General features: G+C 41.5%; 1 protein-coding gene across 1 annotated transcript; it reads left to right on the top strand.

The window, feature by feature from the left end:
- Positions 1-2,458: 2,458 nt before the first annotated feature.
- LOC124670141 (structural maintenance of chromosomes protein 1) lies at positions 2,459-11,451 on the top strand. The gene is made up of 18 exons (XM_047206680.1): positions 2,459-2,950; positions 3,021-3,257; positions 3,358-3,591; positions 4,119-4,357; positions 4,800-5,066; positions 5,173-5,443; positions 6,216-6,340; positions 6,893-7,002; positions 7,099-7,206; positions 7,298-7,437; positions 7,543-7,632; positions 7,707-7,915; positions 8,031-8,200; positions 8,719-8,828; positions 9,018-9,397; positions 10,130-10,381; positions 10,805-11,032; positions 11,115-11,451. The coding sequence occupies exons 1-18, from the start codon at positions 2,480-2,482 to the stop codon at positions 11,161-11,163; spliced, it is 3,690 nt and encodes a 1,229-aa protein (XP_047062636.1). The 5' UTR covers positions 2,459-2,479; the 3' UTR covers positions 11,164-11,451.
- Positions 11,452-13,029: the final 1,578 nt, after the last annotated feature.

Genomic DNA, 13,029 nt, shown 5'->3' with positions numbered 1-13,029 from the left:
CCACGGTGGGCGCCAACTGTCGTCGTGGTGAACAGACAGATGCCATGGGATGGCTTAAGTTGGGGCCGAATGTGCGCTAGAGGATTCGGGGGAGGGTTTTGGTTATATGGGGATGAATTCCGGATGGATTTCCGGATGCTCTCCTGATGAACTTGGCCTTGGCCAGAGGTAGAAGAAGAAGAACACAAGAACTAGCTCAACTTTGGATATCTATATTACATGGTCGAAATCGGTTACATGCTATCAGTTCCAAGGTAATCGCGCCCCGCGCAAGGGTGTGCTCCCTCTCCTTATATAGGGGAGAGGGTGGCTTATAGGGGAAGAAACCCTAGGAAACCCTAATGGCATCTTTGACTAGACAAACTACTTTACAAAGCCCCTTTGGCTACCGGTGACGCCGTATCTCTTTAATCAGGGAGGCTGACGTCCTCCGGTTCCTTTTACGTCATCTTCTGCTTTGGCCTCAGAGCTTCGATTAAAGCTGAAGTGCTTCGCTCATCTTTGTCCTCTAGCTCTTGAGAGAATCTTCGACCAGCTTGCCGACGTGCTACAATGCAACTTGTACCGGTAATCCGGTACCTTCTTAGCCCATTCCGGTATACCCATCCTAGGATACCGGCACAGGTTTAGTTAGCCTTAAGCTTGATCTCATTGTTCCGGAATAAACATTAAACCGGTACCTAACCAGCCTAAACTAGGCAAGTTCGGCATGCCTTTGGCATACCGGGGGTCATCCCCCCAACAGTGAGAAGTCGCCCTCAGAGCTTGCTTTGTGTTGTAAAAGCTCCGTGGTTGGTTGTTGGGAGCCTCCAATTGAGTTGTGGATGTGTGCCCCAACCTTTGTGTAAAGGTGATGGTTGCGACCTCAAGGCAACCGCTTAGTGGAGCGTGAGCTAGGCTTTTGTGGTGTTGCTCACCGGAGAATATGGTGAGGCCTTTGTGGCGTTGGTTGGCCTTTGTGGCACCACACCCCTCCAACGTAGACATACTTCCCTTTACAAGGAAGGAACTACGGGAATCATACCCTCATGTCTCCGCGTGCTCCACCTCGGTTACCTCTACCCTTTTACGCACTTTACTACTTGTATCTTGTATTGTGTATTGCTTGCTTGCATCTTTTCATATAGGTAAATTTACATAGTTGCATATCTAGAAAATTTACCTCTGTGTCAAGTCTAGATTGGAAAAAGAATTAAAATTTGATAAAGCACCTATTCACCCCCTAGGTGACATACGATCCTTTCAGGTTTCCTTAAAGGCCTACACAAGTGAGAGAGCTATTACTTCGTGGGATAGGTTGGGAGAAGAAGGTGATACTACGTGGCGCTGAGAAATCCTTCGTGGGTCACACTCACCCTCTCAAGGAAGAGAACACGGAAATACATCTTCGTCTATGCATGTCTCAGTTGTTTCTATCCTAGCTCGTTTACTTGTGCTTTTACATTTGTGATAACCTTCGTGCTTGAAGTAGCTTGTATAATCATAAAGGTTGTCTCATCTAGATTGCATTAGGCTCATTTATATTTCCGCAAAGCCTAAAGTTGCAAAAGAAATCAACCTTTTTTGTAGAATCTATTCAGCTCCTCTAGGTTACCATCTATATACTTTCAAAAGATGCATCTACATTAACAGTAACAAAATCTTCTCTTGCCTTGATCGAGCCACTTTTCTTCTCCACATGTTTCTATTTGCAAGCCCATGCAAAATTTGCTGCTAGAACTTTGATCGACACTTTAGTTTGAGATATTTTAAAACCGGTTCACCGTGAAGTTTATGACATCTAATCCACCAGATGTATCATGTAGTAGTGATAAAAATCACTTTGAAATTATTCAAATTTTCTCTCTGCATCATGCATAAACTTCCCCAACATCAGATAATCAAGAACTAGACTACCCGATCTATCAGTTACACATGCTTCTTGAACCATTTTCCACATGGCCATTTTCTTCCAGATTACCATAGCACCTTCACCACAAGATATGTTTTATATATTCACATGTATTTGAATAAAGGGGACATGATCTATTATTTATAATATGTCGATTCGCCAAGAGTTCAAGACGGAAAAAATACCATGCAAAGTTTTCCACGCAAAAATCTTTATCTTAGCTGGTAGTTTGCACTTCCATAGTTCATCCCAAACCGAGTTAGGTCTTGCCTGAATCAGTCCCATCTCTCCTTCTCTGTTTATTCCCAAACTGAGTTTTTGTTTTGAGTTTTTGCTAGGTTAGTTTTTATCTGCTTTTTTAGGTTTTTGAAATAAAAACCCTCTGACAGGCTCTCACATCACGAGGCAGTCGTGAAGCTTGCGTGGCCCATTGAACCGCTGGGCCTGAATTCGGGCAGAAAACGGCCCTGGATTGCAGCGAGCGTCGCCCGTCTTCCTCTTCCTCCCCGTGCACTTCGAATGTCCCTTCTCCGACGAAAACCCTAGCTCACTTCGGTAGGGTAAGGGGAACTAGGAGGACGGGAAGGCATGGCGGCCGCGGCGGCGACATCCGGTGGGCACGGCAGCCGGGCCGTCGGCGGGCGCATCCATCGGCTGGAGGTGGAGAATTTCAAGTCGTACAAGGGGGCGCAGACAATCGGGCCCTTCTACGATTTCACGGCCATCATCGGCCCCAACGGCGCCGGCAAGTCCAACCTCATGGACGCCATCAGCTTCGTGCTCGGCGTGCGGTCCGCGCACCTCCGTGGCGCCCAGCTCAAGGACCTCATCTACGCGCTCGACGACCGCGACAAGGAGGAGAGGGGCCGCAGGGCCTCCGTCCGCCTCGTCTACAACCTCCCCGGCACCGGCGCCGAGCTCCAGTTCACCCGCGCCATCACCGGCGCCGGCGGCAGCGAGTACCGCATCGACGGCCGGGTCGTCACGTGGGACGACTACAACGCCAAGCTCAGATCCCTCGGCATCCTCGTCAAGGCCCGCAACTTCCTCGTTTTCCAGGTACCTCACTAATTCTTCCTCCTCGATTAGCAGTAACTCCGGTGACCTCACACGAACATCTGCACTGCAGGGTGACGTGGAATCCATTGCCTCCAAAAATCCCAAGGAGCTCACCGCGCTTCTGGAGCAGATTGCGGCCTCTGACGAGCTCAAGAGGGAGTACGAGGATCTGGAGACGCAGAAAAATACCGCCGAAGAGAAATCTGCACTTGTCTATCAAGAGAAAAGGACCATCGTCATGGAGAGGAAGCAGAAGAAAACGCAGAAGGAAGAGGCTGAGAAGCACCTACGCTTACAGCAGGACCTGGTACATTTCTCGCACATATTGCTTCTGTTCTAAATAATCTGAACTTTCGGCTGCCTACTCTGTCTAGTATTCACATTATAGGCTCCTTGCTTGTTTTCAGAAACTGTTAAAAACAGAGCATCTCTTATGGCAACTCTACACCATTGAAAAAGACATGGAGAAAATAGAAGCTGAACTTGAGGAGGAAAGAGGTTCTCTTCAGCAAGCGCGGGAAGAGAGTCAATCCGCTGAAAATGAACTTGCTGCAAAAAAGAAGGAGCAAAGTGCATTTCTCAAGAAGATCACCATGTGCGAGAAGAATATGGCCAAGAAAAAGCTTGATATTGACAAGAAGGTAACCACCTTATGTCCACTCTTAAACTCCACAAAATCTTCAATCATGGAACTTATATTTGTGTTTGTCTAAGGAGCTAACATATTTTCTTCTTGTGTTCTTTTTCTAACACATGTACATGCACTAGATCTCCCCCAGTTTTAGTCATCACCGGACCGGACACCCCTATTAGTGTTTCTGCATTGGTGGATAATTGTCGTTTTCCTTAGTTAATATTGATACCCAATCTGCTTTTTAGCTGATCATTTCTTCTTCTTTCAGTTCATGACTTGTATGCTCTTAAGGCATCACATTTATCTATGGAACTGCAGATTGTTGCATTTGTTTTTAGTTCTTTTTGTTTAATCTATAGCTTGCAGTTCAAAATTTGTATCAGAACCCTTAATAGCTGAAACATGCCTTTTTTGTGGTAGCTGGAAGCCTGAAACATGGATTTTCTTCTAACGATTTAGAGTGAAGTATCAATGTCGTTGAACTTATGAACTGGGCATGTTAATTACATTCTAATTACTATATTTCTTCTTCAGCAACCCGAGCTTCTTAAATTGAAAGAGCAAATATCTCGGCTCAAATCAAAAATTAAAAGCTGCAACAAAGAGATTGACAAAAAGAAGGATGATAACAAGAAACATTTGGAAGAGATGAAAAGGCTGCAGAGTGCTTTGGCTGATGTTACAAATGCTATCGAGGAGTTGAATGAGGAAGGCCAAGATAAAGGAGTGAAACTGCAATTAGCTGACCACCAAGTCCAGGAATATCATAGAATGTGAGTCTGTATTTCTGATCTCCATATGTTCTGTCTAAGGAGAAGGTCATCTCTCCCTCTCATGTTTATGTTTCTACAAATAAGATATATTTAGGAGTTTAACCAGCTGTGCCACAATGAAAAAAGGTCTCAAAATAGTAGAATGATATGTATCTGGAAAGGAACTTCGAATGGCTGTGAACGGAGGAAGTATTTAACAACTGCAGTCTGCAGATAGATACAGATGCAATGAGCCCATACTATATGATTTTGTTTTACAACGTTAGAATGAACCTTTTTTACCTCAGAAAAATCCGTGAGAATTTTTGAGTAGTTTTTTAGTTAATAATGGATAATTGACAAATGCATAGATTTAAACTTTTTGATCAATGTCTTCCTATTCTTTCGATATTTGTGATTGCATCCCTATGATGGCTCAACTGGACCTTAACTTCTGTTACAGTAAGGAAGATGCAGGAATGAGGACAGCAAAGCTGAGAGATGAGAAGGAAGTATTAGACAAAGAGCTAAATGCTGATATTGAAGCCAAAAAGAATTTAGAGGAGAATATGCAGCAGCTGCATAGTCGTGTTGATGAGATATCATCACAGGAGAGTGAATTGCAGACAAAGCTCAACAAGATTCTTCAATCAATCCCCAAGCATGAAGAAGAGCTCACACATTTACGTGAGGAACATAACAAAATTGCGAAGGAACGCCAGTCTTCAGGGTTAGTCTGCACCAAAGTCCTTTTATCTTGATAGGGTGCTTGATGGAATTATTAAGCATACCAATTTTTGCTGCACTGTAATGTTAGTTTATCAAACTTTATGCAGATCTAAGTATCAAACACTGAAGCAGAGGGTCGATGAGATAGATACGCAATTACGAGAACTCAAAGCTGATAAGAATGAAAGTGAGCGTGATGCTAAATTTTCAGAAACTGCCAAGAGTCTTAAGCGGCTATTTCCTGGAGTCCATGGTCGCATGACTGAACTTTGTCGCCCCTCACAAAAGAAATACAACCTTGCTGTCACAGTTGCGATGGGAAAATTCATGGATGCAGTAGTTGTGGAAGATGAAAGTACAGGAAAGGAATGCATTAAGGTGCTGTTTTCATGATTTTTAGTTAGTTTATTTTTCTGTACTTTTTTATATCTATGCTATCTGTATTAGTAAATCATATCTTTATAAAGAACAATTCAAAGTACATTTATGTAGAAATACAAAGCACCTCTTAAATGAAATCAATTGGCGATAATGCCACTTACTTTCTTGCATGGTTATGAAATAGATATGTTCATACTATAGTGCAAATATATATTGGTGGAAGCTTCCTAACTTCTCACACGTAGCATTAAAAGAAACTTGGATGGTTTGTAACCGTTCAAATGGACGCGAGGATCACATGGACAGACAGTTGGTGTTTGGATTGCACCTTACATCCATTTGAACTGACAGTTGGCACCACTTCCTAAGGAGTGGGAGAATGATGTGTAGCACCCTTAGGATGAAAGCACATGATGTATCTCACTGCAAGACTTGTCTTAGGCAAACTTCAGTCACAAAAAGAAAACGTGGCTAACTGAAGTTCCTTATCCACTGTCTGAGTGTGCCACACTTTCTTAGCTACCTTGCCCACTTGTATTTTGACACAGTTGTAGCAAACAATTCAGTCACAAAAAGTAAACGTGGCCATCTGAATTTTGCGACAGTGTTTCTGGCAAAACAAGAATATCAACCAAATAGCAATAGCCCAGCAACCACATTTTGCATCTTTGTTTGGTAAATAATATAATTTTGTTTTTTAGTTGGCTCTCTAGTTCTCGTACCATCTCCCAGAATGTGTGGTCACTTATATATGTCTCATGTGTTACAGTATTTGAAGGAACAACGTCTTCCTCCTCAAACATTTATTCCACTACAATCAGTCCGTGTGAAGCCAATAATTGAGAGGTTGCGTACCCTTGGGGGATCTGCACAGCTGATCTTTGATGTGATACAATATCCTTTTTCTGTGTCTTACTGATGTTTACTGCTTGCTCCCTTTATTTTATTTTCATTTTTATTCTTTCAAGCGATCAAATCAAATTTTAATGTACTTGTTGATTTTATATGCCTTAATGAATAAAATTATTTTTGCATTTTTACTTGCTGTACAGATTTGTAATGTATTATTCCATGGTGTGAGAAGAGTTGTTGACATTTTGATCATCTCGTGTGATAGCTTCCATCAAGTCTGTTATCTGTCTTTGCCACATGTGGATATGCATTTTTTTACAAAGATACCGGTTCTGTTTCCCCTCAGAAAACTGTAAAGGCACTTTCACTTAGTTACTTTTAGACTCACAGTATTGTTCTTCAATTTTTTTGTGCACACCTGCCTGCTCACTTGTGATTTTGCTAGATAGAATTAGTTGGTATAGACAGTCTTCTTCTTTGTTTGTCAGTTGTGTATGAGATCCACTTAAATTAATTTGCATTGTCAAATGTGGAAAAAACGTTTGTGCCAATCTTTTTCCCTTTTTGCTTATCATTTGTGTCTTAACATTATACATTTGATCGAGCTTTGGAGAAAGCAGTTCTGTATGCTGTTGGGAATACACTTGTCTGTGATAAACTTGATGAAGCTAAAACTCTAAGTTGGAGCGGTGAAAGGTACAAGGGTAAGTGCATGTACTTATGCTTCTGCATGTTCTGAAATGTCATCTTCTTGGTTGGTTATTTTTATGCTTACTTTGCTCTCATGTCTATTTATTTAGTCGTCACCGTCGATGGGATTCTTTTGACTAAATCTGGCACAATGACTGGTGGAGTAAGTGGTGGAATGGAAGCTAGATCAAATAAATGGGAGGACAGTAGAATTGAATGTCAGTATGATTCATTTTACAATATTACCAGTAGACATGCAAATCATTTTGCAATTTGCCTTACTGGATCTTCATGCAATTTGTGCTGTAGCTTTGAAGAAGAAGAAAAATCAGCTAGAGTCTGAAATGGCAGAACTTGGTTCACCCAGAGAGTTACAGAGAAAGGAGCTTGCAATATCTGAGAAAATAACTGGGCTCGAGAAAAAGTTACATTACTCGAATGTCGAACAGGTTGATAGATGGTTTTGACTTCGAGTCAAATACCCTAACCCTACTGTAAACCCTCCTAAAACACCGCTATTTCCTGTCTGTTTCTTATATATTTCTTGTGTGCAGAAAAACCTCAAGGATAAGCTAAACAAATTGGCGTCTGAGAAGCGTAATATTGAGAAAGAAATCGATCATCTGGAGCCAGGAAAAGAAGAGGTATTATGTTAATCTGTTCACCTGTCAGGTTCCGTGTGTTACTTATGCATCAGTCACTAATATAATTTTCTTAGTTGGAGATCCGTCTTACTAAAAACGAACGGGAATTAAAAAAGCGGGAGAAAAAAATAAATGAGATCGTGGACAAGATTTACAAAGATTTTAGCACGTCAGTTGGTGTGAAGAACATCCGTGAATATGAAGAAAAGCAACTGAAAGACGCTCAAGCACTGCAGGAGAGGAAGCTAAGTCTGAGTAATCAATTGTCAAAATTGAAATATCAGTAAGTAATCGCTCATTTATTGGCATTCTGTGAATCAGCTGGCTAAGTCTAGATTTCACTTACGCGGACATACCTTATAGTGTGTTTGGAGTGTAAACAACATTTTGTTCTGCAGGCTGCAATATGAACAAAAGAGAGACATGCATGCACCGATTGCGAAGTTAAAGGATACAATTGATTCCCTAGAGAAGGAACTGAAGGCCTTACAGGAGAGAGAATCTAGTGCTAAGGCTGTCACTGAACAGATCTCAAATCAGATGGAAGAGCTGAAAGCTGAGGCTGAAGGTACATGTTCGAAGCATGTTGACTGTTTTCCTGTAGTCCTTCGTAACTTCGGGTAGCAAGTAGGCAATTCTTGTTTAGAGATGCAAGTGGGCTGATCCACAACCCATTTCATTTGAATTGTCCATTGCTACTTAATGCAAGCAATGAGGCACAACAACTTGGTAGGTCGGCTCAATCCGGCAAACTTGCTTTGTGTGTTAAGATTCATTTATAAGGTCCTATTGGTTTTTACTGATTAGTGTTTCAAATTTAAACTGAGCTCTTCCCATGAAAACAATTTAAACTGAGCGTTTCCCATGAAAATCTTGCATTTATCTGGTAGCGTTCTTATGAACATAGTATTCTTATGAATTTATACTGAGCTCTTGTGAATTTTGACCTGAGCTCATCTGAACATAGCAATCTTGTGAGTGTTAGTCTCGGCTCCCATAACGAACATCAGTTTGTCCAGAGTTTTAAATACATACTGTTCATTTTCTGTTCACGTTTGTACTGATTTGTGAAACTCCTTAATACAGACTGGAAGTTGAAGTCAGATGAATGTGAGACAGCTATTGATGAACTAAAGAAGCAGAATGATAGTCTTGCTGCTGCATTGGCAAAGCTGGATCGTCAGCTGAAGTTAAAGGTAGTTTTCTCTGCAGTAGAACCACTCAATGAATACCCATTGGACACTTCTAATATTTTTTATGGCTGAACTTTGTTAAACGACTGGTTGCTTCATTGTGTTTGTGTGTAGATGAGCTTTTATTGATTGATAGCGATTCGACACTTGCTTAAGTCTGCTACTGTAATGAAATGATACTTGTTCTTTTAGGAGGGTCAACTAGTGCAACTTAGATCACGCCAGAAGGAGATTCATGAGAAGTGCGACCTGGAGCAGTTGAAGCTTCCTACAGTTAATGATCCAATGGATACCGGATCATCCTCACAAGAACTTGTCCTTGATTACAGCCAGCTTAGTGAAACCTACCTGCAAGATATGCGGCAGTCTGAACGTGACAAACTTGAGGCAGATTTCAATAAAAAAATTGGTGCACTAGTGGCTGAGATTGAGCGCACTGCCCCAAACTTGAAAGCACTGGACCAATATGAAGTACTTCAAACGAAGGAAAAGGAGGTCACGGAAAAGTTTGAAGCGGCCAGAAAAGAAGAGCGAGAGGTAGCTGACAAGTATAACGCTGTGAAGCAAAGAAGGTATTGCCGCTTATTTTTTTCTCTATAGTCTATATGATATCATTGATATGGTACTTCTACTTGTTCCCCTTTTGGAATACAAACAGACAAGCTGATCAGCTGTGGAAGCTGGTGACTTATGTTTAAGTTTCCCTTGGATAATTGGCATGTATGACTAGTGAAGCACTTGCACGCTGCTATTCTAATAGTGTATAATTTGCAATCTATTGATTTGTTGATATAATCATGGTGGCAAGCTAGGTGAATGCTTAATATTTATGCCGTTCAGGTGGTGCTTTGTCTCCACGTTATGCTTACATTATTATGGAATACATTGTGCTTACTCATTTTTTGGTAATATTGCTCCAAAACCATACCATCACATAATGTAACTGTACTCACAATATAACCTTCAATACACTCAAAAGTTATATGTAATCAAATTACATGACCTCTGTTCTAATTTTTTTTTCTATTTGCAAGTCTGCATTTTTTTCGACCAAAACCCACAGTTTATAAGTAATCATCATGTTAATATTCAGTCTGTTTGGGAAGACTCCCATCTACAAGATCTTGCTCATATGCTTGCTGCTGAAAACATGATGATAATATTATTTGAAAAAGTATGCTGCAGTCTTGTTAATCATATAAAGTTTCATGTTTCTTTTAGATTTTATGGCCACATATAGCCTACCAGGATATATTTTTGCCTCTGACAAGTGTGATTCACATCTCATTGTTCTTATTTCCAAGGTATGAGCTGTTCATGGAAGCCTTTGATCACATATCTAAAGGCATAGACAAAATTTATAAGCAGTTAACAAAAAGTCACACACATCCACTCGGAGGAACAGCGTATCTAAATCTGGAGAACGAAGATGAGCCATTTCTACATGGTATCAAGTACACAGCTATGCCACCTACGAAACGCTTTAGAGACATGGAACAGTTATCTGGTGGAGAGAAGACTGTTGCAGCTCTGGCATTGCTTTTTGCTATTCACAGGTAAAATGTTTCTGCTAAACCTGGCACTATATTTCCTTTACCATGCTCCCATGATTGAAAAAAAATGTCTCGTTCATTAGCTAGTAACATCAATAGTTGGGGAATGTCTCAATTATTTACAGAGATTATTAGTGGTCACACATTCTTTTTAGGTGTTAACTTTGCTTCTAGTATATCTTAGTGTTTTCATGCCTCATGATTTTCGAGTTGGTGCGATTATCAGTGTTCTATAGTATATGGAATCTAAATTTTATTGGCCTTCAACTGCAGTTTGGTAGGGTGAAGTGCTCTTTGTGAACACTTACCTATTTGTTGTGGTGCGTGTGTGTCACACGCGGGTCTTTTGTGGACATTTATTAAGACATCAGTTACTTTGCCTTCTGTCCAAACCAAATTTCTTAAATTTGTGTTGCAACTGCGCAGTTTCAGGCCTTCACCATTCTTCATATTGGATGAAGTCGATGCAGCTCTGGATAATTTAAATGTCGCCAAGGTTGCTGGGTTTATCCGATCAAAGTCATGCGCACGTACTGGTGAAGAACAAGATGGTGACGGAGGATGTGGGTTTCAGAGTATTGTCATATCGCTGAAGGACAGCTTCTATGACAAAGCTGAAGCACTGGTTGGTGTTTACAGGGACTCAGAACGAAGGTAAAAGTGCACGTTTATTACTTTTTTTCTTCTCATATTCTGCATGCAGGCTGACCATTGAAATCCTCAAATCTTTCTGCAGTTGCTCTAGAACCCTCACCTTCGACCTTACCAAGTACAAAGAAGCATGAAGTCCACTTCGGTTGGAGTCTTCCTAGTTGTTAATCTGTGATAGTAACAGTCCTTAGCTGATCCTGTATTTTAACTTGTGCATATAAGAGATCAGTAGCACGTAGTTTTATTGTACAAACCGCACCTGATTACAGTATCAGTTACAAGTGTGTATTTGTGTGCTTGTGTTTTGTTTCTGCAAGAGTTACTTGGGCATGTATCACCATCATCAGCATATGGGAACTACTGTGTTTGTCACCTCAACTATGGTGATTAATTTGCTAGGAGGCGGATTTCCCAAGGCTTTATTATAACCACATTTTGTGATTTTGTTTCAAACTTAGAATTATGCTTGTGGATTATCCTTTCAGCTGAAAAGTGGCATTTCCATCCATAGCGAGAGCCCCTGTGCTTGGCCAATTTTTAGGCGACACTAAAACTGTAGTAGACTATGGTTACAGCGAAGTATCACGAGAATTATTTCAGTCACCTGTACGACCGGAATAAAGCTCTGTTTTGGCTGATGGCTACGAGAGTAGTAGCTCACTCCCACGCGAGGCTGTCGCTTGCTCGTGGCCTCGATCTGTCTCGCCAATCGCCATTGTTGTTTCTGTGCTGACTCTTCCATCGATCTCTTACCCAACCAGTCACTCTCGACGTTGACGCTCTCCTCATGGATGGATTCAGTGCCCCTGTCCGCTCTCCTTTCCTAGCCCCATGGCTGGCTATGTCGATCGCTGGAATGAGTACGCGCGCGTGGCAGCTCAGCTGTTCGACGAAATGTTGCAACGGATTCCAGCTTCACTCCTCCGTCCAGTCGTGGCCTCACCTCAACGTGGTCTACGGCGGCCTCCCTCCAAAGTCTACCAATCCGGCAGCCAGCGCCCTAGCTCACAGCAGTTCGGCATGGAAGTCGATTGCTGATAGTCAGTGGACCGGTGGTGGACTGGTTTCGTTCTCGGCAGGCAGCAAGCGACCAACTCAGCTTTGATCCTCTATCTGGGTACAGCAGGCGCGGATACTAATCTCTCTGCCAATACCCGCCCTCACTCTTAACTTTTCCATCGATTTCATCACTCTTAAGCTTTAAGTTGTTCGGCAAAACATCAACGCTGATCAACTATTTGTCCCATTTGGTTAGCCCACACAAACATTGATATTTTGGACCCTTTCAGTACAGCTAAATTTGCATGTCACATGTTCTATAATCTAACAAATTGGCAGTGTAACTTATTTACTTTTTTTTCGTGTATGTGTAACTTATTTACTGGTCCCACTTAATTTTGGTTTTCTAGTTAACAAGTTGTAGGGACTGTATTTCTAAACCAGGTGGGAAAGCATTTGCTTACGAGACTGCAGCCTTTGCGCTTACAGTAGTTTTGTTGCAGTGGGAAGACAAATGATGCCCATGAACAAATTGTTGCCACTACGTCAGGCCGACACTACCCCAAACAAAGGTGAGGCATCCTCCTCCATTTAACCCCGTGGTAGCCTCGATTTGGCTGCTAGACTTTTGTTGACTAGTGTGTGTTCATAATTAATTTCCAGGATCAGGCTGTACTAGAACAAGTTCCTTCTACCGAATCAGTTTGAAAAAACCAGATTTTTAGTCTTGTGATGCTCCAGATTTGTTCAAAATCGATCCCTAATTAAGCAGTGGCTACATGGTTGGTTAAATCAACCCACCGTTTGGCTAAGTTGACGAGTTTCTAACTTAGAACCTTGATCCTAGGTCTTCAAACTGGTTTGACGGTAGCTATCCATGTCTTGTTTAACAATATCCAGATTTGCTTCATCATAGTGTTCAACCTGATCTGACAGACAGCTGTCTAAGTCTTGTTTAAACAATATCCAGATTCGCTGTATCATATTCAGACATATCTGAC

Source organism: Lolium rigidum, chromosome 1 (genome assembly GCF_022539505.1).
Source record: "Lolium rigidum isolate FL_2022 chromosome 1, APGP_CSIRO_Lrig_0.1, whole genome shotgun sequence".
Classification (NCBI taxonomy): Eukaryota; Viridiplantae; Streptophyta; class Magnoliopsida; order Poales; family Poaceae; genus Lolium; species Lolium rigidum.
Note: the sequence above shows the minus strand (reverse complement) of the source record. Positions and strands in the feature narration are given on the sequence as shown.